Source organism: Strongylocentrotus purpuratus, unplaced genomic scaffold, assembly GCF_000002235.5.
Source record: "Strongylocentrotus purpuratus isolate Spur 01 unplaced genomic scaffold, Spur_5.0 spur5_contig_862, whole genome shotgun sequence".
In the NCBI taxonomy this organism is placed as follows: Eukaryota; Metazoa; Echinodermata; class Echinoidea; order Camarodonta; family Strongylocentrotidae; genus Strongylocentrotus; species Strongylocentrotus purpuratus.
The window spans coordinates 1,300,678-1,325,470 of NW_022145571.1; the positions used below are offsets into that span (position 1 = coordinate 1,300,678).

Consider the following 24,793-nt stretch of genomic DNA (forward strand, 5'->3'; position numbering starts at 1 on the left):
TTCAAAACACAGCGTCTCGATTCATTAAAATAGCATACAACCCCAAAGCTTTGATCCGAGTGTTGGTTTCCCAGAAGAGCATTGAAACATACTGCCCGTCATAGTATAGATATATTGACTGCTATGCTTCGAATATCAAAGCCGTCCATATATCTGTTATATACCAAATTCACAACAAAATCTTCCCCGGCATCACATGAAAACTGTGAAAAATAGCATGGAGCTTTATCTTATAGCTCCATGGTAATAGTGTGTTCATACAAACTGCTATAACAATGAATGGTTTTAGACGTAATGTACATTCCCATGCAGCGCTATATGACATCATGCACTTTGTTTAAAAGCAGTGAGATCCAATGTGAGTCATTTCTCAAAGGTTGTTGTTGTTTTTATTTCCGTATATTGAAGTCAGATAAAATACATACAAAGTAATCATACATAGAAAAGGGACAAAATATGGCTGGTAGCCCATTTTCAGCTGCAACTATATTGTTGCTGCTAGTCTTAGATGGGGCCAGTATAGGTCAATTATGAAGATCTTTATGATAAATACTTGTTCAATATTATTTTCTGGTTATCAAATGATAATCCGCCTTCCAGAGTTCACCATATCGACAAGGTTGTATCAATACTTCGTACTCGGGCTGAACGTTTACATTACACAGAGCAAAAAGTAATCAATCATAATGTAACTTCGACTTGCTGAAACTTTTTAGGTAAATTTAACACAGCAGGATGAATGAATAATGCAATTTAGCACGGATACGTGTTGGTCAATCCATGCTTTGCATACATGTATGGCACCTTAAAAATCACACGGGGTGGAGCGAAATGGACTGTTAAACAGAATTTGGGAAATGGAACGTGAAGGATATTATGGCATGTTTGTTACGTGTATCACCACTGGAAATATGAAAGCGATGAAGAAATATGAGGAGAAATGGAGGACATAGGGAAAGATGAAGAAAGAGTGATAGATAGAGGAAGATAGGGGAGAGTAATAAAGAGAGAGAGGGGATGATGATGAGAGGGAGGGAGAATGGGGGAGAGAGAGAGAGAGATAGATATATATATATATATATATAGAGAGAGAGAGAGAGAGAGAAGAGAGATGAGGGAGCGATGTAATGGAGAGCGGGGTGAGATAATTTTGCACACACAATAAAGAAGATGTATGTACATGCATGAAGAGCGTTCCTGGTACATGTAAAATGCATAGAGTACGTACGCTTGTGCTGTGCCATTGTCTTAGTGCAAAACCCCTGCCCCAATGGAGAGATCGGTAAGAACATGTGCAGAATCGCCACCGACAGAAGCAACAAGAAAGCTATGATCACAAACACAGCGAATGGATGATCATAGGCTACACAACAGACAGTATCTCCTCGACGAGTCCTTCTCTCCGTGCCTGTCTTCATGTTGACCGTTCTTCTGTATGAATACATGACGTACAGTGAATGTCTTGCTTTATAGAGTGTGCTTCAGAGAGTGCACTTTCTTTTGCACGTGATTCCCAGGAAGAAGGGGGTAAGCGACTAGACGCTCCAGGAAATGCATCATTACTTCGTTGAAGGTGGCTCGACAACAGATAGATATCACACTCTATCGGTGCCTTCAGCTGTGGCAACACAAAACCCTCTTTAGTCAATTGCCCCACAGCTTAAAGAGGTAGTTACACCACTAAGGTCGATGTCAATCCAACATATAGAAAAAAGAGAAATTTCGATCTAATCAACTCCTTGATCTAATATTGGTTCCTGATCTTAGCACGTATCGTTCAATTATCCATCATAACCTGACGAGCATAGGTGAATCCATTTGAAGCCCACACGATTAGTATTCGAGAGATTTATACGACGAGGGGTCCATATAACTGCCAATACACCACGGCCACTATGCTGAGGAAAATGAAGTCCAGAGTACCATCATAACAAATTAATTAAGTGCCCTCTCGCTTGTCAACGATTGGGACGACCGTTTTCCTAATTAATATCCTTTTTAATGGCGCAATAGATGAACCACCGTTAAAGCAAATCTGGTGAAATATGCACGATTGTACGTATTGTATAACAACATCCCCCCTAAAATAACATACGATGAATTAAAATTGACCTGCAGAAATGTATATTCGTAATCTGATATATGGGAGCGAGTCCATCATGCCCGTATATGTTCTATTCGGACTTTGGCTTTATGTCAACAATCAATGGCAAAGAACTAATATAGTTCATACTACGCACATGTGCCATCCGCTCGTTGATGAACAACTGGGGATTTGAGTTTGTGCAACAATTGAGCAATTATGGGTTTGATTTAGGAATGAAGATTGAGACTTCTGTCACCACGGTTTCGAGGTTATAACGCATAAAAATAGCATTGATGAATGTTATCCCATTTATCATCAGGATGAAATATATAGTTCCAGGAAAAATGGTTTGTTTGCGTACTGTGTTCAATGACACTGTAAAGAGCAGGGTACTTGTGAAAGTATATCAACAGTTAACAACTACATTATTCATACCCTTACCAAGTTGTGCAATTTGTTAAGTACGTGGAAAAATTTATCTGTCCCAATTTACGTTTCTTGTTAATGTGACAAGTATTCAACAATCGCCCCCAAAACGTCAAATGTACAAAGGAATAATTCAGTAGTTACATGTACTGTATATTTAAACCGTAGTCCCTATTGTCGTATAGAAAACAGTGAAAATTCTACAGCCAAACTCCTTCTACAGCTCGTCACTTTAACATAATCAATCCTTAAATTCAGTTATGAAATATGTAAGAAATAATTACAGCGTGGGTATCTTCTTAAATTGTTTGTATATCAGAATACCAGGATATTTGATGAAGATGAAAATTGTTTTCAATTTTTTATTTTTAAGGGTACAATATTACCTTGAAAATGAATATGGCATTTAGGATTAAAGACAGTCATCCAAAAAATGATATCATTCTCGGAATCATCTCACATATTCTGCAGGGTCATAAAACAATACTTTATACAGACACTTATTTTTCAGACGACACAATCATGCAATAGCGTTTCATAACTACAGTACAATGACTAATATAAGTTTTTAACTTCAATGTCCAATTGTAATTTTTGTATGATAATTACAATCAGCGATACTTCTCATTGATTTTGTTAATCTGAAAGGTATGCGATTAATAAATGATAGTACCTTCGACATTTAACAAATATATATATACTGGGCTTTTAAACAGTTCAGCTGTTATTTAGTGTGTTATGTACTGCAATAGAGCCCTGATATATAAAAAGAAATTATGTTCTATCTCTCTCTCTGTCAAACTTTCAATCAATATCAATGTCTGTCAATATCCCTCGAACACTCTGAATGTTCTCAATCATCTTCATATAGGAGGTATATGTTTATGTTTGGGAGTTCTTATTGGACATTTTCTACAGATTTTATCTCCTAAATTTCTAATCAAAAGGAGAAAGGTATGATATCAAAGATAAAGTTGAGTTCTGGTCATGTGATTGCATTGTGAAAGAAACGTTGTGGAATCGATCAGAAAAGGGTTGATCATCTAGCATATAATTATTGGTGTGTACTGCCAGGTTCTGGAATCATCAAAATGATAAGACATTTGGCCAAGTCTTGGTGAAGTTACAAGCATTGTACACAGATTTATATGGGACTACAAGAACATGTGGCATAAAAAAATCCGTCCCGATTGTTATGATGTTACATGCCATATTTAGAATATTAAGGCATTTGAAGAGCCACGCTTTTTAGGGAACATTTTTTATCTGATGTTCTTCGACACTTGCATAATACAATGATAACGCTCACAAATTATTTACCTCTTCCCAGAACGCAACTTTCTCTTTAAAAATAAAATGTCTTTTATCGCTTTGTTTTGTAAATCTAACAAAAGACACCTCTCCGACTATGGGACAGTGAATCGAATATTGCAATTCCTGAGAGTGCAGTGATAAACCCGATAGCCCTATCAACAAACCCATCGAATCATATCCGAAAGACTGGGGTCCCGATTACGCTCGTAAACATTGAGTGGATAGAGCAAAATAACACAGAATGCAGACGATAAGCAGGATAAGCACAGGGAAAGACCATGGAAAGACCCGCCATCAGCTCTACTAATGATGATAATAGATGGTGAAAGGTGGAGAAGCGTGCTAGACGCTTAATAACGGATGCAACCATGCGATGACAAGAGAGAGGGAGAGAGAGGGAGAGAGAGAGAGAAATGAGGAAGGGAGAGGGAGAGATTGAGGGGGAAAGTGAAGAGAGATGATTGCAGATTATGACCATTGCTTAATGATTCACGAAGTGGAAATTGAGTGAAAGCAGAAATTACCTCGTGCTTGCCATATAGCGCAGAGTGGCTATTTAAGGGACATTGGTGGTCGTTGCCATCACTTAAAGGTTATATCGATTTATTGTTGGTGAAATCTATAAGACATTCTGGTCCGGATATTTGGAACTCACTGTCCGTTGACATCCGTAACTTGAAGTCAGTATATACTTTCAAGAAAAGTGTGAAATCAATTTTATTGAGCAAATATTGAAAAATCTCTTAAATTAACACATGATATCATATATGTTTGTCAGCATTTCCTTGATATAGCAGGAAAATCCCCCTCCCATGCACCCTCTATCCCATTTTTTTTTTTGGTTGCAAGTCACTGTTTATTTTTTGTTATTTTCCCCCAATTATGTTCTGTAATTTACTTTACTTTACAATCGTTATGATTTTAAATGTTTCTGGGCTGCAAGCGTATCAAGCTGTCACGCTTAGGCTGTAGCCCTTCTGTATCATCACCTCTTCGAGCGTATGTATCTATGATTTACTGAATGTGGAAATGTAATTTAACTTATGTTTTATACTCATGTAAAGACATTGTCACATTATTGTTATAACCTATGATGATTCAGTAACCAATAAATATTTCAACTAATTGCTTCTTGAAATATCTCTTTTTACTAAGGATGCTCTTGATATATTGTCTATTCTAAGAGGATGCTGAACTAAATTCTGAAAGGTTGAAATGATAATTACTGCTTGTATTTAAGTTTTCATAATTATATTAAACAAAAGATGGAAGAAAATAACTTCCCTGAAGGTTATTAATAAATTATTGAGAGTGTCAATTCATCACTAGTACCGCTTTCATTTTATTTCGTCACATGGTGAATTCAAAATTACAAACAAGTGCAACAAAGTTTTACCATGTACAAACAATGCGTAAAATTATCAGATGATATATTCTTACATTATATTCAAAACCACGTCATGTTAATCTCAATGTAAATTTGCACTTCATTATAAAAGTAATGTGTTGTTTTGTTTTATCAACAAAATTCAGTATGTTATATTATGCATTCACATTCATACAATAACCGCATTATTCTCTTTGTTAAATCAAGACTTGTTCAGTTCTGCCTGAAATAAATTTATGAAATATTTTTCTTATGTCTTGCGTTTAGTTCCATTTTCTGTTCTTATTTATAAAGAGGTTAAGCATTAAATTGTGGATCTATTCCTGTTGCATATCTTGATATATGTTTAATCACAACTGTTTGAAGTACATGTATTATTTGTATAATACCATGACGGAGGATTAACCTATTTGAATTTATTTTCTCTCTCTCTCTCTCTCTCTCTCTTTCTCTCTCTCTTTATATATATTCATTTCAAGCTAACGAACATATAATAGGGATTTTCTTAGACTTATCTAAGGCTTTTGATTCTATGGATCACTCGATACTTTTATTTAAACTACAACAATGTGGAATACGAGGGGTTGCATTAGACTGGTTTAGGGACTATCTTTCAAACAGAGTTCAACATACTTTTGTCCACGGTGTTTTGTCTTCTTCGTTAAATGTCTTTATTGGGGTACCTCAGGGATCAATACTGGGTCCCCTGCTATTTCTTTTATACATAAATGATCTTTGTAAATCATCTAACTTATTAACCTTCTATCAATTTGCTGATGACACTAGTATATTTTTTTCATCTAAAGATTTGAATAATACTGTCCGCGTTCTAAATAATGAGCTTAAGAATATATTTGAATGGTTAAAAGCAAATAAATTGTCCCTGAATGTTGACAAAACTAAATGTGTTTATTTTCGAAAAACTAAATATAATAAAGGATCTAAAAGTTCCAAAATTTCCGATATAGCTAGCAATAACGGTCCTTTAATTAATAACGATAATATTCCCATTTATATTAATAATAAACTTATTCAATTAAGTAATTCCGTTAACTTCTTGGGTGTCGTATTAGATAATTGCTTGGGATTTAAGGACCATATCACAAATGTTTTACATAAGATCAGCAGAAATGCTGGCTTGATAAATAAGCTAAAATATGGTTTGTTACCCGAAAATTTGATAACTTTATATCATTCCATTATTTTTCCTTATTTGAAATATTGTAATATTGTATGGGCCACTAATGCAACACAAACTGAATTAGACTCACTATTTAAAGTTCAAAAGAAATGTTTAAGAATAGCTACCAATTCTCATTATCTAGCACCTTCCGCACCTTTGTTTAAGAAGCTATCGTTATTAAATATATATGATATAAATAAGCAAGAAATCGCAACATTCATGTACAAATATAAAAACAAGTTATTACCTGCCCCCTTTTCAGACCTCTTTCAATATAATAGTCAAATTCATAATTCATAATTATAATACACGGCTTTCCAACAAATTTCATTTATGGTCTGTTAAGTCTAGTTATGAAGCTAAATCAATGAGTTATCTAGGTCCTAAACAGTGGAATATGATTCCCCAAGTAATAACGAAATCACAATTCATATCTTCCTTTAGAAAACAATATAAAATCTTACTACTAAATAATTATTAATCAGCACAGTTGTTGATTTTTTTTTTCATCTAATTTTATATCTGAACCCTCTTTCATTGTTATCTTGTTTTCCTTTCCTTTCTTTTCCCCCTTTATATATTGTTTTTCTTCTCTCTATTTTACTTTCTCTTGTTATATAGGTAGTTGAAGTGTTTGTACTTTGCTTATTTTACTTAATTTATTGTTATGTGCTTATAATATGTTATACATGTATTTCTTTTTGTATTGTTTTTCATTCTTTAAAGGGCGATCCAACTTCACAGGTTCTCGCAACCTTCATGGAAAGCCCCGCATATAACCTTTGTAAACATAGTTAAAATTTACTGTTACTTTGTATATTTTGATTTTTATATTGCGAAATAAAATTGAATTGAATTGAATTGAATATATATATATATATATATATATATATATATATATATATATATTGGTTAATTGTATTGTTATACTAACATATGAGCATAAACATTTGAGTACTTTTCTAAAAATCTTAATCATTATTCATAGACATATTAGAGACGCATGGAAACGTCCAATATGATACGGACACAATGACCTGACATACATACAGTATACATGGGAGTAGTATCATCGACCGTTATACAAATATATTCACGTTTGATTGGATACGATCTCTCTCCAGAATTGATAATTAATTACATTTGGCATTCACAAAGTTAATTACAACAATGGTAGCAGTATTGTAGCAGTATTGTAACCAGTAGGATAATAGGACATAGAATAATACCAATCAAGAGATTGAAATGAAGCTATAGCGTAATATCACGGACCTCCTCAGAACCAGAGGGATTTAAGTCACATAACATACAATATAACATAGAGTTACGGTCCTTCTCACTCTCATGAGACGACGAATCTTTCAATAAATAAATAAATAAATGAATATATATTTATATTCGTTCGTTTATTATCAAACAACAGACCTACTGCTGGCGGTGATAAAAATATATGTGAGCTTTCTCACAAATGTGTAAGAATGCATTATTAATGGCATCGCATGGAAATAATTGCCTTTTAATGCTGTTGTATATCAAATATGACTAGAATACATGTAGTTTAAAACGTTACCAACATCTTGATACGACAAAATTGTCTAGTCCCATTAGAATTGTGCTCAGTATTTTTCCTCAATCTTTATCATTGGTATTTCTTGCAAGATTTGGGGATTTCTAAACAATAATTTTGAAAATGATTTAAAAGACTCATAATAAGTACCATTTCCTTATTACCCAAACATTTCGGATAACTAACAACAGCTTTTTTAACAATGAAATTTCATGGCCAGTCTTCAAGATCATATTAAGATCAAATTAATCAAATTCCAATGTTCATATATTACATACTGATTATCCACTCTTGTTGTTTCTGTGTTTTTTTTTATTTGTCACTTCGTTTTGTACTGATGGAAGATGAAAGAGCAAAATCTTAAAGTGAAATAACATAAAAAATCTACCAAATTTTGTCATGTCTTTTTTCGTGAACCACATCTTTTCCACGTAGAAAACTAAACATTTAAAAACTATGGAATTAATGAAATGCCGAGACACTTAAGATAAAATGTTAACAAATTGTTTATAAAAAACAGCTTACAAAACCCCAACCAAAAGTCGCAATATGCATAATATGACCTATAACATAACAATCAGTGAATATTTAAAAACAGGTAATTGCAATATTTACAACCCCCCCCCCCCCCCCCAATTTGATTAGCCCGTCAATTAGTCAGGATATAGTAATAAACTGACCATGCCCGCCATCTTTCTTACGAATCATCTACATTTCGAGGTTCTTTTGTCATTGGGAACGGATGTCAATACTTTTCAAGGCGTTTAGAACTTAAGTTAAAGAGCGGTCACTTGTAATTTTCTGACTCAGTTTTTGAGGCCACCATTAATGCAGTGATTCATCCTCTCCTGATTGGGAATGAGAAACTTCAAAACCTGGAAGCACTATATTGTTTCAACAAAACAAGTTGCTGTACAGAATTATGTACATCAATGGTAAGCAAAACAAAAACTGTGCTATCTCAAGATATTTCACTAAATTTCCACAATTATTGTTCTTATTACTATCAATTGTTATATGAATTTTCTTATTGTTATGCACTTTTCAGAACTGTGTGCTATAAACCTATTTTATTAGGCGCCTTGAGAATTACTTGGGATTGATAAAGGGGCATAAGAAATATTGTTATTAAATATTATCAAACCCGTCACATCCTACATGCCATATATACCTATGTACATCTATCATTATGTGACTAGCAAACTTTGTTAATGATTTATTTCGAAGAAACCGTATTCTTTGGTTTTGTCTTTATATAAGATTTAAATTCCTGGCAGCCAGTATTTGGTGTTCCCCGTGCAAGGCCGTATTCATTTATTCCATGGGGTATATTATAGATATGAATCGCCCCACGTATATTTCTTTTTAGTCCAATTATTAAAGATCTCAATCCGCATGCATGCCTGAATTTACCAACTTAATTGGCTGTTTTCCTCACTAATCCGGCTGTTTTCATCATTGCACCAATGGTCATGGTATGAGGCGTAAATGCTATACAAACCTTGTCTACTTTGACAAGTCTTGCAAGCATGCAGCTCCATAGATCTACAATGTACATGAATAATCATGACATACATTGTAGCGTGGCCTATAGGATAAGATTGTACTGTATCGAAAGTAAATAACAATGTGAAGATGTAAAACCTCAATTAAACGGAAAGATACTATTAATACACAGTGACGAGGATCCCCTTAGAGACACCCCCGACCCCCCCCCCACCCGCATGTTGAAAAGTCTCTCGAATTGTACACATCGTATGCGAAACCTATTTCAGATAATGACATATAGACATAGACGCAAACTATTTATTACTCCTGAACAAATAATATTAGAATGTTAATATACGACAGTTTCAGGCTATTTCCAACGGTTTGCTTAGTCGAATTATTATTTTAAATAGGCTGTGTACACAAAACTAATCTATAATGCGATTTTTTTTTCTCCAAGGAGTTGCTCAGCTGTTGTAATGTATAGTCACATACCTCGTTCTTCTGACAAACCAATCCCGATGAAAATTAACGTTTTTGTAATGTATTTTTGTGTGTGCTGGTAATTTCAAGTTTTAATACTTCACGATCAAAAAGCTTTGTGCAAAGGGGTAAATCGAATAAATATGAATTGTTCTCTCTCTCTCTCTCTCTCTCTCTATTTAAACCTTTCTCTCATGCATCGATATCATGCACCCTTTGACTTTGTGTGTACATGTACATGTATAAGTATGCTCAACGATATTTACATATACGATAAGACAATAACAGGAAGCAGTGTAAATGGTACAATATTAACCTTTGACTGTAATTGTTAACAAGGAGGACTTTACACGGAAGTGAAGTTCTATATCATCAATGATCAAAAGAATCACTTCGTTAGGATCATCAGTCATGCATTTGGCACATGTCATGACAATTCCGTTGTCATTAAACGTCATTCATGAAATATGAAGCGAACAAAATCCATGCAGAAGGAAGGAAATTAAAAAAAAGGGGAAAAAATCTTGCTCTGCCACGCTACGCGGCAGATCACCTAATAACAATAGCTCAACCTTTGCTTATGATTGCGGTCTCCTGCACTTTTCCAACAGAATAGTTTCGGATAATACTTTAAATTTATGATAATATGTTATGGAAATAATAAGTTTCGTTATCATATGTACTGTACATATATTATGTAAACAAAATATATTTTGACATGAAGAAATTATTGTTCGATTATGTTGTATTATACATAGTCCTTACATTTATATGTTCTCTGTTATTCACTTATATTTTCTTTGGAAAAAATGCAGAAATAAAAAAAAAATCAAAACAAAATAAATGAAATCAACAATCTGATCATCAACAACAACAACCAATACGACTAAAATAGCCATAATGGCACTGTACTATACTAGTATTACATCAAAGGTTTCGGAAGCTTGCCAAACAAAATCTAGCCCTAAAATAGGATCAATCCGGAACAGCATGTGCATTGAGCAAGGAATCTTTTCCCAGATATTTCGTGATTCATAATTTCCTCCAAAGCCATGTACCTCATTGATTTCCTCAGCCCCCTCCTCTCTCCGGAATATCACCCCCTCTCCTCCCCATTGCCCCTCCTATGTCTACCCGATTAAATCCTGATCCTTCGCTAACTCAAGAGGCCGTATAAAGACTCGATAAACCCACTCGCCTGGCTGCCTACGAGATGGAGAAATGTAGTGATCGGGTCCATACTTTACTCATTACACCAATGCATGCTTGTCTCTCTAATCGAATCAAGTCCGTGTCATGTATTTAGGCGCTAGCATGCAAGATGCACCGTTAAACATTAACCAATACGATCAAATGAACAATAGCTCATATACTGTTTTTCTAATGCTCAAGCTTACGTATTATAATGTTTTCCAGTGGTTGTGTTTCATGTTACACCCTCAGAAAGTAGAACAGAGCGCCATGAGAACAGATTAAATGTACGGGCTGCCAATTCAAATGTTTATCCAAAGTTACTTTGCCGAAAAGGGGGGAAAAGTAATATGCATCAAAATGGTGAAAAAAACAGATGTTAATCAATTAAAGAGTAAAACATCCTTCTTGTTATTGCTGTTTTCCTAATTTGCTAATTGTGTGCGTGTGCGAGATTATGTGGGTATGTGTGGTAACATATCCTCCCCCCCCCCCCCCTCTCCCGAGCGAAACAACGCTTGTTGTTATGCGTTGTTTTAGCATACTACTCCATGGCTCATTAAAACATCATACTACATATCACTAGCAAACAAATGGGTTATCGTTACTCTGAGAACTTTAGACTTTTATCCTGATAAAAAGCGAAATTTCAAGAATCAACACAGGTTTTATGCAGGCAGTTGACGGCCTATTCATTACATGCTAATTGAATCTTCCTATCTTTATGTTGGTAAATCACGCACGTATTGTACATTGTATGACAAAGTGACGGTGTAGATTACAAATTTAGGGTGTTATACCTTATTCTTTTAATAAAAACAAAGATCAAATAACACTAGTGGTATACTAACTATAAATTCACAATTAAATTAATTTTTCTACCATAATGCTAAGTTTCATAACGATGCTTTCATTGGACACGGTATATTCAGGTATTGATTTTTAAGTTAAAATAGCTCTGGAGGCTTGCTTGAAAACCACCGTAGGCCGTTCTGCCTCTTCTAATTATCTTGTAATTAACTTCGATTAAAAGAACAGGCATCCTTACTAAAATAAATCGTTTCAGTATGCTGAAATGCCACGGTTTGTTTTTGCATAAGAGAGTGCCTAGGGATTTCACATCACATCAAAACTTTGAAGTGTATAATTAGCTCTTCAATGCGGCGCAACTTGTTGACTTTTGAGGGGAAAACACACAGCAAGAGCAGAGCTTGACACAGAATGAATCTAATCTGAAAGCTGCATGTAATAGTCAGTTCATATTTGACATAAGAGCTTTATTAGGGGGTCGGACTAGCTCAACGATAGGGCAGACTCGACATTGCGTTGGGATAAGGCGACGTACAATATAAACATCGGACCTGTAAAGAGCCTCAAAGAAAAGTAAAATATCCTGTTTTGTAGAAATTCATCTTATGAAATTTTTAAAATGACCTCATAAGTATTACTATTTTACAAATTCTACCTAGTAATTAAAAAAAAAAGTACTCAATGCAAAGATTTACACAAACGCGATGGCAAATATTTCCGAAAAATCGCTTCACGGGCAGTTTCAATACTCTGTTGCATGCATCCCATAGAAATCATGTTTGGTTTCAATAGGTGACGCACACGGCTATTAAAATTCCTTAATTCAATTTTGAAGAAGTAGCCTAGTTGCAATCGTGTTTGATCCTGAATTCAGATATCCTAGGATAGGATACCAACAGTATATCAATCGAAAAATTGCTATTGCTTTAGGTATCCTAGTTGGCTGTCTCGGCACAATTTTCCACTGAGGCAGAGCTTAGCGCTTAGGGACTTCGGTGGTAAGCGCTTTATAAGCACCGTTGTTATTATTATTATTTCTTTATTATTAATATTATTATTTATTATTAGCCCCGTTATCCCGAAGGCTAAGTTATCTCGAGTCCGAGCATTATTACAGAATAAGACAAACGTGTGCAAGAAAAATTATGTAAAATTCTCCTTTCTATTACATTTCTACCATGTACTGTAATGACTAAATTCAATGTCGACATTCAGATAATTATTTCCTTAAAAAATCTATACGTAGGACACTCCCATCTCCCTGGTCAAAGCAAACTTGTCTGATGTATTATTAATGAAATCCCCGGGAAAATAGTGAGCTTGTTGAGATGAGAAACAAGCTATCATATTCCGTCGTTTAGTGGTGCCAGGTTTCAATCTCAAGGCAAAATGCAGTAGTGAAGTGAGCACACATAGGATCATGTATCATCGACGCCCAGATCGGTGAATTTTTAGTTTAGCCCCTGTCACCCCCTTCCCCCTCTCCATAACCTGGTCCGGGGGGGGGGGGGTCACAAAGATCCTCAGTCGTACTTACCTCTAAATTGAACTTAAAAGCAAAAATTCAAGAATTTTACACTTTTAATAAATTCCACATCAAGAACATGAATTCTCCTTGATGATAGAAAATATGAATGATTTGAATAAACATGTTATGCCTTTTAAATTAACTTTTACAAAATATTTTCAAAGATGCTAACGGCTTTCCATAATTTTTAAGTCAAACTTAGAGATAATTTCAACTTAGGATCTTTGTGAAACACCCCCCAGATCAGGGGTCATCAAAGAATAGGGCTAAGTAAAGGAGCAAACCCCACTTGTTTTGTTATATTTTTTTCCTATCCGGAATGTGATTTTCAAACGTTTCGTAAGTTTAGTCGACTAGCTCAGCATGCTTAGTGGGAATGGTTAGAAGGATGGAGGGGTGCAGGATCGGGAGCAACTTTGCGGTTATGACTTCTGTTTCTTTTTCTCACGGGGGAAGGGGGGGGGGGGGCTAACATGTGCAATCGAGACCCAACTATTATTTATTATGGAAGGGGGATTGCACGAGGGTGATATCTTTGTTGGCCCACTGTTTAATTCAAAACGGAAACTTTAAATCTTAAGAGAAACGGTGTGGATGGGAGAAGTACATGATAGCGTGATTATTCATAAATAAATAAATTTCTCTCTCTCCTTCTCTTTCTCTCTCTCTCTCTCTCTCTCGTTATCATACTAATGTGTGAGAGGAAGATATAAACAATAATACAGGAAGTATAATATAACCATTTCTTTAATCTTTGGAAGAGAAACAAATGGTGTAGAACAAAACAAGTTAACGACCACATGAATAAAATACATGTCTTTCTTGATCTTATGTCTGAGAGGAATAGATCAATATCTTCCGGGTTCCGGACGATATTGTTCATAAAGATCATCAATTTGGGGAATCTTTAAAATGAGAGAATGAATAAACTCTTCACTCCAACTGACACTGAAGCGTGATCAAAGACTATATCACAAGCATATCACCCTACATCGGAAATAATATCTCATTAGTTATTGTTTATAAGAAAGACAAAATGAAGCCTGGTGAAATAAAGAAGTGATCACGTGATTGAATACGCTCTGCTGTCAAACTGATCAAAAGTGTGAAGTGACTAGACTAAAAGTCTTTCGAAAGTGCTTCATATATATCATCGGTTTGTTGAATCTTTGAGAGAGGGGAATAAAACTACGGCATGAATGATTGCACTTTCCATCTGACTTGTCTCAGTTGGTGAGAAGAATAATCAAAAGTCATTCCGAAGATCGTCTTTCGTTGAATCTTGTAGAAGAGAATCTAAAGACAAGGCTCCATGACAAATTACATCCTCATTCATACTTGACCTAAGGTATTGATCTAAAAGCTTCCGGAAATAATTTATAGCTCATCGTTTGTTGAATATTTAAGAGGGGAAAGGCGTAAAATGGAAAAGAAAAACGATCGCATGAATGATTGCGCCAACCAACTCGTGCTAAGGTGTTAAATAAATACATCAAAGCACGGTAAAAAACAAATCAATTATATATTTAAACTAAACCACGAACGCTTCGTCTGTAGTTCATTATTAATGAATTAATTAAACGACCTGGGCGACAGGGTAATCAAAGCCATAGCCCCCCCCCCCCCCTCCCCGTCGCACTTTCAAACTCTATTTCAAGCTCGCAAAGTATTACTCTTTCTAAAAACTAAAAAGTTTCCTTTTTATTCATTTTTCAAAGCCCCCACATTGACTTACAAACGCTTGCTCATCAAAATGCTTCGTTATCAAGGGGCGTAGCGTAGGCCCAGTCACGGGGGGGGGGGTGAATAGAGAACACCTTGTGTGTCTGCATGAATGAAGTCTTTATTGGTTGTTGTAATGCTTGTAAAAACCATGGCAAGATTGTGTTGTATATACCTGTACGTTAGATCCATACTATCATCTATATCATTACCATCCCAGTATCTTGTCTGTATACAGGCGAATACGTTTCTTTAAAGCTGTTTATTGTTACTGGCTAATCATGTACATGTACTACGTCTATGATTTTCATCCCCGAAAAAAAAATGTGCTCTATTCTGTGGCTAAGATGATTTTCCTCACATAATGACGTCGCTAATCCTTTAATTTGTGCACGCAGACAGGCTATGACTCGATACTGTGTTTCTTATGATTCATAACACATGTTTACCAGCAAACATGCTGTGTACTAATGCATGTTCAGCTGTGACAAGGAAACGCATTGCATTTAAATATTTATTGTGCTTCAAACGGTGAAAATAACATAAGTTTGTTGAATTAGGAATCTTCCGAGGACTTTTTATGCAACCAAATAGAAAGTTGTCATGAATCGAATTTAGTACGTTTCATCTTTTTAGAAATACTGTAAAGTGCTTGGTTACATCTTGGACGTAATAGGCGCAATTAAACTTTGAATCGAAATTATAATTATAATTTACAGGCATAATAATCATTTGTCGATTGAAATACACAAGGCTAAGAGATTCGAACCTCGTATTTCTTCTGAGAGTCATGAAGGCATTAATTCTGCGTAAAAATATAAGTATGAGTTAAATCCTGCTGGTTCTCAATAGGCGGCCTATTGTCCAGCATCGATCCATCCATCGATACCAGACAATATCTATACCATCCCACAACACTCATATCAATGCAGACTGGGTCCTACGAAACATAATCAGACAATTATTGCTCCGCAGTCAAATCAATATTTGATTACATCTTTTATTATTCTCACTTTGTATGAATTCATTGAATGTACCTTGAACTCTACCTACGATTTTTTTTGTATAGGCCTATATTTTAATCGTTTGCATATTTGTTGAACTGAAGAATGCATAAAAGACTGAACTGAACTGAACGGAACTGACCACACTCATTCTAACTTCACCCTATGGTTCCAACACTATATACCTAACCTTTTCACTAATCTTAAACCTAACATCCTAACTTCGCCCTTTGGTTCCACCACTATACTAACCTTTTCACTAACATTAAACCTAGCATCTTCAACTTCACCCTTTGGTACATGCAAACCTTGAAGGATATACCAGCGAATAATAGGAATCATATTTATTAATACGTGTAGGTTTACGTTGAAAAGGTAAACAAATACCTGCATATTTTGAAAGTGACCCCTTTATCGTGAAATGCTGGCCGGCGTATCTCGTTATCGAATTAAATTTACTATTCTTTACTATATCTTTACTTTGATAAATTCTTCACGTTTTCTACCATCATTTTCTCTGCATTATGCTCCCCACTACATTACAGATTATTACATGCTGACTTAGGGTAGAGCAAGGAGTTAACTCCTTGGGTAGAGTGACTGGATCTATATAAAGGTGAAGGGGCACAAGTACACAATTAAGGGTCACAATTTCCTGTTGCTGTTGTTCTTCTTCTAATCGTTTGCCGAATAGGTACAATATAATAATCTCTCTCTGTTTATCATATTCATTAATCATTACATTATATTAATCTTTATCGTAGATATGATACAGTCATTAATGTTTAACACACACATACATGTACGCTTGTCTAAACATTACGCAGATTGCTACTTTCCCACATTCCCCCATCATATTTCAATACATTCATATTCATCACGAGAACTGATGCTACGTCATAAGCGATTAAGCAGACGTCACGTTGGTATATTTTTGACAGCATCTACGTGACTGTATACAAATTTTATAATGAAGAAAAAAGGTAAACCATAATCTGGCCAGGTGTTTTCGGATTTCACGGCTTGTACAGCAGTGTATAATCTGCTTCTTACTCTAGTTGACAAGAAAAAAATGGTTCTCTGACAAATTTATTTTTAGACATTTAGTGGTTGACGTGGGTTTGAAACGCGTGTAAAACAGTAGGGTGTAGGATGTTATACACTCCAATGTCTAAGGATTAGAAAAACTGCAAGTCTTTAATTCGATTTCCTCTCCTACTTCCGAAGCCCGAACCCACGAAGGCCTAAGGTGTTTCAGAACAATGTTCGTAAATAGCTTCGGAACGCATGACCCCCAAATATCCACAGATCTTTTACACGATGGATACGTCCCACTTGTGCATTTTAGAATATAATCACTGCCAAAGTGATGGAGATGCTTTATGAATACCTTTTTTTGCCCCTTGAGAAGAATACTTACACCTGTGTATCAGATAAATGTACTGTCAGTGCATAAATGAATACTGATTACATAACTTTCATGAGTACAATACTAGTATTCGTATCGATGGGTTTTACAATTTGGGAACAAATGGCCTTTATCTGCCCAAACGCAAATAGTATCTACGAGCTGGCTTATTGAAGCAAAAGAAGTCTAAGAGAAACTACATGTGTACATTATAATGTAACAAAGAAAGGAGTATTTTGAAGAACTCCTATCCTCATCGTTAATGCTCTCAACAAATAGCAGCACCAGGTATAAAGCAAAATTATATTAAAAGTTGAGATGTATTTTATTTTTGAAAAAGAGTAATGTTTGTGCTTCCCTGATATCAGTATTTCAGGGCTGAAAATAACATTTTGAAAAAAAACTATATTTTCTTCTCCAAAGCCAACATTATGCATGTATATGTACAGGGTATATCGTGATTGACTTTCCTTTATAGTTAAGGGGCAAATTGTCCATGTCAATAAGGGTCCTTTATTATGCCTAACCATATATATATATATATATGTCGTAGCATAAACGTAAAAACTGTTATACGGCGATTTGAGGGTTTGGTTTATTTTCAAGCAATCAGGGAAATGCAAAGAAGCCATCATGATGTTTTGATCAGGGATGATTTAACTCTGTTTTTTAAGTCCATGTTTTGACTGTTTTTTTTTTCTGGCATAGGTTTCTTTTCACGAAACGACGACAAAAACATCTATTTATTCATCGTTACGTAATAAACATTTAGTTAGACCATGGTGATAGGTTCTGTACACAACCACTACGACTTAGTTCTTTGTTACTATCCCAGCCACAAGGCTAACCCTACTCCACAATGCATGGCCGATAACTTGGCCATCCACGGCAATGTGATGTGGTTTTCGGTCTGATAGCGGTCTCGTTTAGGTCTCGTCTGGGTATGACGATATAGTATGGTGTTGATTTGGTCGTTACAGACGGTGTCCATGAAGAAGTGGTTGTAAATTACACCAAGTTGATTTTCTTCCATTTCAAGCAATAGTGACTTGAAGAAGAGAAATGTATACATGCAGTATAAAGTCACGGGGTCTTTATTGTATATTCTGAACGTGATCATGGCCGGTATAGGAAGACAAGTGAAATATTATTCCCTTATTTCACACCCATATAATCAGTGAAAATGCCACATAATCATTAATAATAATCTACTAAGACACCACATAAATGCTCCTTACTTTTAATGCTGGGAATCAAATGTTGTCGTTTGGAATAGAAGAATGTAAAATATATGTAAGCTGTTTTACTTCCCATCACTGACGCGAAACGTACATGCATACAGCCATGGTAAAACTACTACCATGATTACTCTCAAGCAAGGATTACTCTAATTGCGACAAGAGGGACATAAACATTGTTAAGGTTGAAGGGTTCAAGGTTGCAACCAGTTTAGTTCGTCATGCATTAGTGATATGCACTGTTTTTTGTCCCGTAATAATAAACTTGACAAGTTTCGTTCATGCATGATCCGATTGTGACTTTACCTGTGTACATGCGCAGTGCATAATGCACTCGCGAACATATTCTATCATGGAAGTATACATAAGAAAATCATTTTGTTCATGCCAAATATAATATTACTATAAACAGGGAGTTGTGAAATAATTGATGTACAGTGTAAGAGCTTCCATTTCCAATAAGCTACGAATACATGAAAGAATGTACGAATAGTGAAGGGGAGTTTTATTTCAATACATATTCATCCATTCACTGGAATTGAATGATTGAATGTATGAATTCAAATGAATGAATAATAATAATAGCTCGTTCTTAGCGCTTTTCAGGACAGGCGCGTAGCCAGGGGGGGGGGGGGGGCGGTGGGGGCGGTCGCCCCCCCCCCAAAACGCCGGCCAAAAAAAAAAAAGAGAGAGAAAGAGGAGAAGAAAAAAAAGGAAGACGTAGGAAGAAAAAGGGAAGAGGAGTCGAGAACGGTACAACGAATCGTCAAAGCTTCCGCGCTTCGCGCGGGAAGGGGGGAACTGAGTTCAAATTTAGGATTAAGGGTCGGGAAAGGTACAACGAATCATCTTCTTTCTCTAATAATTTAATGAAACGTCAAAACTTCGCACGAGAGGGGGGGGGAACAGACTTCAGACAATGATTAAGGGTCGGGAAAGGAACAACGAATCGTCTTCTTTCTCTAATAATTAAATGAAACGTCAAAACTTCGCACGAGAGGGGGGGGGGGAACAGAATTCAGACAAGGATTTAGAGTCGAGAAAGGTACAACGAATCGTCTTCTTTCTCTAACAATTTAATAAAACGTCAAAGCTTCGCGTGAGAGGGGGGAGGGACTAAATTCAGACAAGGATTCAGTCGAGAAAGGGACAACGAATCGTCATCTTTCAAAGCTTCCGCGCTTCGCGCGGGAGGGAGACTGAGTACAGATAAGGATTAAGAGTCGGGAAATTAGGTACAACGAATCGTTTCTTTTCTCTAATATTTTAATGAAACGTCAAAGCTTCGCGCGAGAGGGGGGAGGGACTGAATTCAGACAAGGATTATGAGTCGTGCAGGGTACAACGAATCGTCTTCTTTCAAAGCTTCTGCGCTTCGCGCGGGAGGGGGGAAACTCCCCCTCCCTGCACCCACCCCCCTAGGGAGCGCGCTTCGCGCGCTCTTTAAGTGATTCGCACGTGCTCACTACCGCCCCCCCTAAAATGAAATCCTGGCTACGCGCTTGTTTCAGGACCGCACGCCCTCTCAAAGAACATATATTGTTATAACATAAATGCAATTTGACAATAAATAAATAGCAAGACGTATTGATAGGAGACGATAGGAGATTCGAGGATACGAGACGACTCTGTGGGTATAATATATAAGAGCAATGGCCTCGTATCAAACCAGAAGGTCTCTGGCCCAAACCAATTTGATGTGCTTATGCCCTTTGTAAAGCAAAGCATTAATCGTCAATTATTTCCCGTTACAAAGCCAGTCGGAGAAGATGTGAAGCCGTCGGGACCCTGCTTGCGTATTTACGTGTACAGGTGTACAATCATACACGTACTTCTTTGGCAGTCAGGGATAGTTAAGCCAAAGTATTGTGTGCTGCTGAAATCATGAGAGTACTGCATATTAGCTCAAGTAAACCGTTATAGTAACGTATAAGAAGCAGAAAATATAGTATTTAAAGACGAATCACACGAAGGTAAACTCTCACATGACTACTGCACTCAGTGGTTTCCATTGCAGTCTACATAGGATGTATCAATTTTCTCGTTATGAGTGTCTCTCAACGACTAGTGTATCATGCCTCTAACAACGTGACATGGATGTCTCTCCTAAAACATTGTCTCATTCAGCCTCCCATTACGAAGAAAGATAAAAACACAATCGCAAAGCCTTTTGAAAAATCAGCATAACATGCCGAAAGCGAATGTAATGACACAGTACATCACATTGAAATGTGCGAACATTGCTACGATAAATAACCTGACATAATCAGAATATGATCACTAAAGGCAATACAATAATGCATTGAAATTTCCCTTAAAATTAAGCGTATCTGCACTAGTTTGGCCAGGCGAGATAATACCTCCCTGCGTGGTCACTGACAGGTGGTTATCTCATCAATTCAGCTCTCAATTAACATAAGAAAAAGAGGATCATGGGGAACCAATGGTCACCGATTAGGCGTTGTTTGCCATAAATATATACGGCGTAAGTATAGCTACCAGTAGTGCAATCCCGCCCTTTAAGATGATTTCTTGAAAGTCTTTGCGATCGTGTAAATTTATAAGATGCTTGGAATAGACCTACCGGGGGTGTTTCACAAAGATCCTAAGTTGAACTTATCTCTAAGTTGGACTTAAAATTTATGGAAAGCCGTTAGCATCTATGAAAATATTTTGTAAAAAATATTTTAAAAGGCATAAAATGTTGATTCAAATCACTCATATTTTCGAATATCAAGGAGATTTCATGTTCTTGATGTGGAATTTATAAAAAGTCTAAAATACTTAAATTTTATATTTTATTTTAAGTCTACAAATGGCTCTTCATAATATTTAAGTCCAACTTAGAGTTAAGTTCAACTTAGGATCTTTATGAAACACCCTCTGGTATATACTTGGTAGAAAGGCCCTACTCCCCTCTTATTCGACTATAGGCACAATAGTACAGGTTCGACCACTATGTTTAATGCGTATAGAAGTGACCATGCAACTTAGATTCATCAACGACGTCCTCTGCAATAAGACTGCTCAACGTGAATCTATAAATATTTGACTGTCCGAACACTGAAACTGTAAACATATTTCATTCCGTCGTTTCATTAATTCATTAGTGTTCCTTTTTAATTTCGTTTTACTACAATTCTATACCCTGGCCTTGCCAAATATTAAATTTGGTTTTTTTATCAATAATGTATATTGCAATATCTTATTCGAAATGATGCAATGTTGTTATTTAAATATCAAGTTGTCTCGTTTTAGATGAATACTGTTATTACATGTACATTTAACAACAGCAATTGCTAAATACCTTTTGAACTCTTATTTTCTTAGACATATAACTTTTTTTTTTTTTCATGCACATTAGTTGATTTTTGGTTTTAAACAAACCGCTATAATATAACGTATGCAACATATAATTGTATTCAATTTACTCTCAGATTGCCTCAAACTGTAAACACAGTTCAATCCGTTGTTTCATTAATTCATTAGTGTTCATTTTTTACTACAATTTTATGTCCTTGTCAAATATTCAATTTGGACTTTTTTTGTCCAATATAATGTGCAATATCTTGTACGAATTACCCAATATTGTTATTTAAATACTCATTCTAATTTTACTGAACAACTCTCTTGATTTAGATGAATGCTGTCACTAAACTTACAAGAGAAAACGGAATAGAGACTATCATTTTGATTTTTTCCGGTTTAATTTCATCTCTTCCTATATATTTGTTATGCTTAATTTCAATTTTTGTAATAGAAATGATTTCATAGCAATTGTTTAATATTTTCTGAAATATTTCGCTCAATTCACTCCCTTTTTGCTCCATTCTCTCCTTTTAACCGTCTTGGTCTTTCAACATAAAATTGTATTTTAACTGCATTATACAAATAACCTTTTTCTGCAATTTTGATTTCATCTTGACAACGCTATATAATTTCTGCAAAAGTTGATTCACAATATGTGGGTTTAACATTATATAAAACTTGTTTTCCCTCAGCAAACAAAAAGATGAAGTTTGTTCTATATGAACGGTTTTGGACAGATTGGGGTCGAATTCATCTTTCCTGGATGCCCAAAATCTCTTTGAGTTTTTTCTCAAAGTGTTAATTGTGGTGGGTTTTCTACTACATGAGATTGTACTATGCATTATTGACGGTATCGACCCGCGTCGACCGAGATCGTCGATTACGCCATCAAGTCAATTTACCCGAGTTTAAATCTGCGTTGACATACCGACGACATATGCATTATGTTACGTAATCAACCCCGCATTGTCACATCGCCAGAACGCTCAATGCACAGTGTATGAATGATGTGTTTTGTGTCATACCGTCTGCTATTATGATCCCTACTTTAGTCAGTACATCATTTTCTTGTTGCATACGTCAATGAAAATAAAAATAGATGTTTTGATTTTCTTATATAAGGTTGAAAATGCCTCATTACACATTCTGGTAAAAGATGTCTATTGCGACGTTATTGGGATCTTCTTGAGGGTTCTTGCTCACACTCGAATGATCTCTTGTATAGATACCCTGGCGGTATTTCCATCGCATCAATATCGAATAACATGAATGATTTTAGCACTTAGTTCAGTTAACACAAAATTCAATATAAAATAATAATAATATATGTCATTATACATTATACATGAGACTTAAAAGGTGTCAAATTTACTTGAAATCAAATGCTCAATGCGCACTGAAGAGCTATAGTGAAAAAGATGAATCTCATTATAAGCTTCTGTAATGTGCACAACAGGAGTAAGAAGGGACATTGCAAAATAAACGAGAACAATTAATAATGCCAAATCAAACAGATACATTTTAAGATTATTTTGAGCACTTCAAATACAATGTTCTAGAGAAAAGATGAACTTTAAAAAAAGAAGAAGAAGTGTATAGCGTTGGGATATGTAAGGGTTAGTTCTTAGCCGTAAAACGTGTGATTGACATACTTCTACTCACCATTTACAAATCCATACATTCTCCATTTCCTTGGTGCTATCTTTTCCTCTTTCTTGACAGTGACGAGGGCCGAACTTTGGTCTCTGCCCTGTTCAACCTGTAACGCTTCCCTCCTTAACCCCTGTATTACCCCTGCCTCTAAATCTGCATCTCTAACGTGTAAATGCATTGGCGCCTCGACAGGTCTCTCTGGCATGATCGAATCTCTGGCGACCACGTACTGAATATTCCCGCCATCGACATCGATGCCGTTACCGGGTGCGTTTAGTACAAGGAATACATAAGCTGGAAGCGCGATGAATACGATGAGGAGCGCCGTCCGGACGATGGTGACCGGGTGACGACGGAGACGAGGAAAGCGCGGGAGTCCGAACGGGGAAGTCCTGGACGATAGACGAGTCGTAGTACTGCTGGAAGAGGATGCTAAGCGAGGCATGATGATCACCGACGAGGCGACTCAGCTCACCCACCGCTACCTATAGTCGAGACTCAATTCAAACATAAGTGTGTGAAGAAGGAAAAGAATCTCCAAAATATATATGATCTTTCCGTTCCGTACAGATGTCATCGATCACCTCATGTCATAACGGCATTTGAAGTTGTCACTGATATATCCTGATATTAATATCCAAACTGAGTGCGTCGGCTGAGGACGATATCGTTTTTGCGAGCGACCACTCACAAGATAGACTGTCTATAGAATGAGTTTACATCTTCTGAACGACGCGAGGCACCGGCCGGTCGTACGGCTTTCTTACACACAAACACACACGCACACACCACGTCTCTTTTTGTCAGCGCACTCTTTGAGCATAGCTTGCATTCACTGTACGCAACTCTATTCATTCTGCTCACTCACTGCAGAGCTTTGCCTCTTGAAACCGAGCTCTACTAATTATCCCTTAACGCTGATTTCCCCCTCATCATGCTGGCTGTTCATAGCCTCATTTGGGGGGCATGCACCAGGAAACAATAGACCTGTTTTAA

At 36.1% G+C, this 24,793-nt stretch overlaps 1 protein-coding gene across 2 annotated transcripts in view; it reads right to left on the reverse strand.

The window, feature by feature from the left end:
* LOC575197 (WSC domain-containing protein 2) overlaps window positions 1–24,578 on the reverse strand; it is an 84,306-nt gene extending 59,728 nt beyond the window's left edge. Inside the window, exon 1 of one of the 2 annotated variants that reach the window (XM_030972273.1) lies at window positions 1,229–1,725. In XM_030972273.1, the coding sequence (XP_030828133.1) occupies window positions 1,229–1,445 (217 nt within the window). In that variant the 5' untranslated portion in view covers window positions 1,446–1,725. Of the gene's footprint in view, window positions 1–1,228; window positions 1,726–23,806 lie in introns of those variants that run through there. The other variant, XM_030972267.1, reaches the window with a different exon arrangement.
* Between the last annotated feature and the right edge of the window lie 215 nt (window positions 24,579–24,793).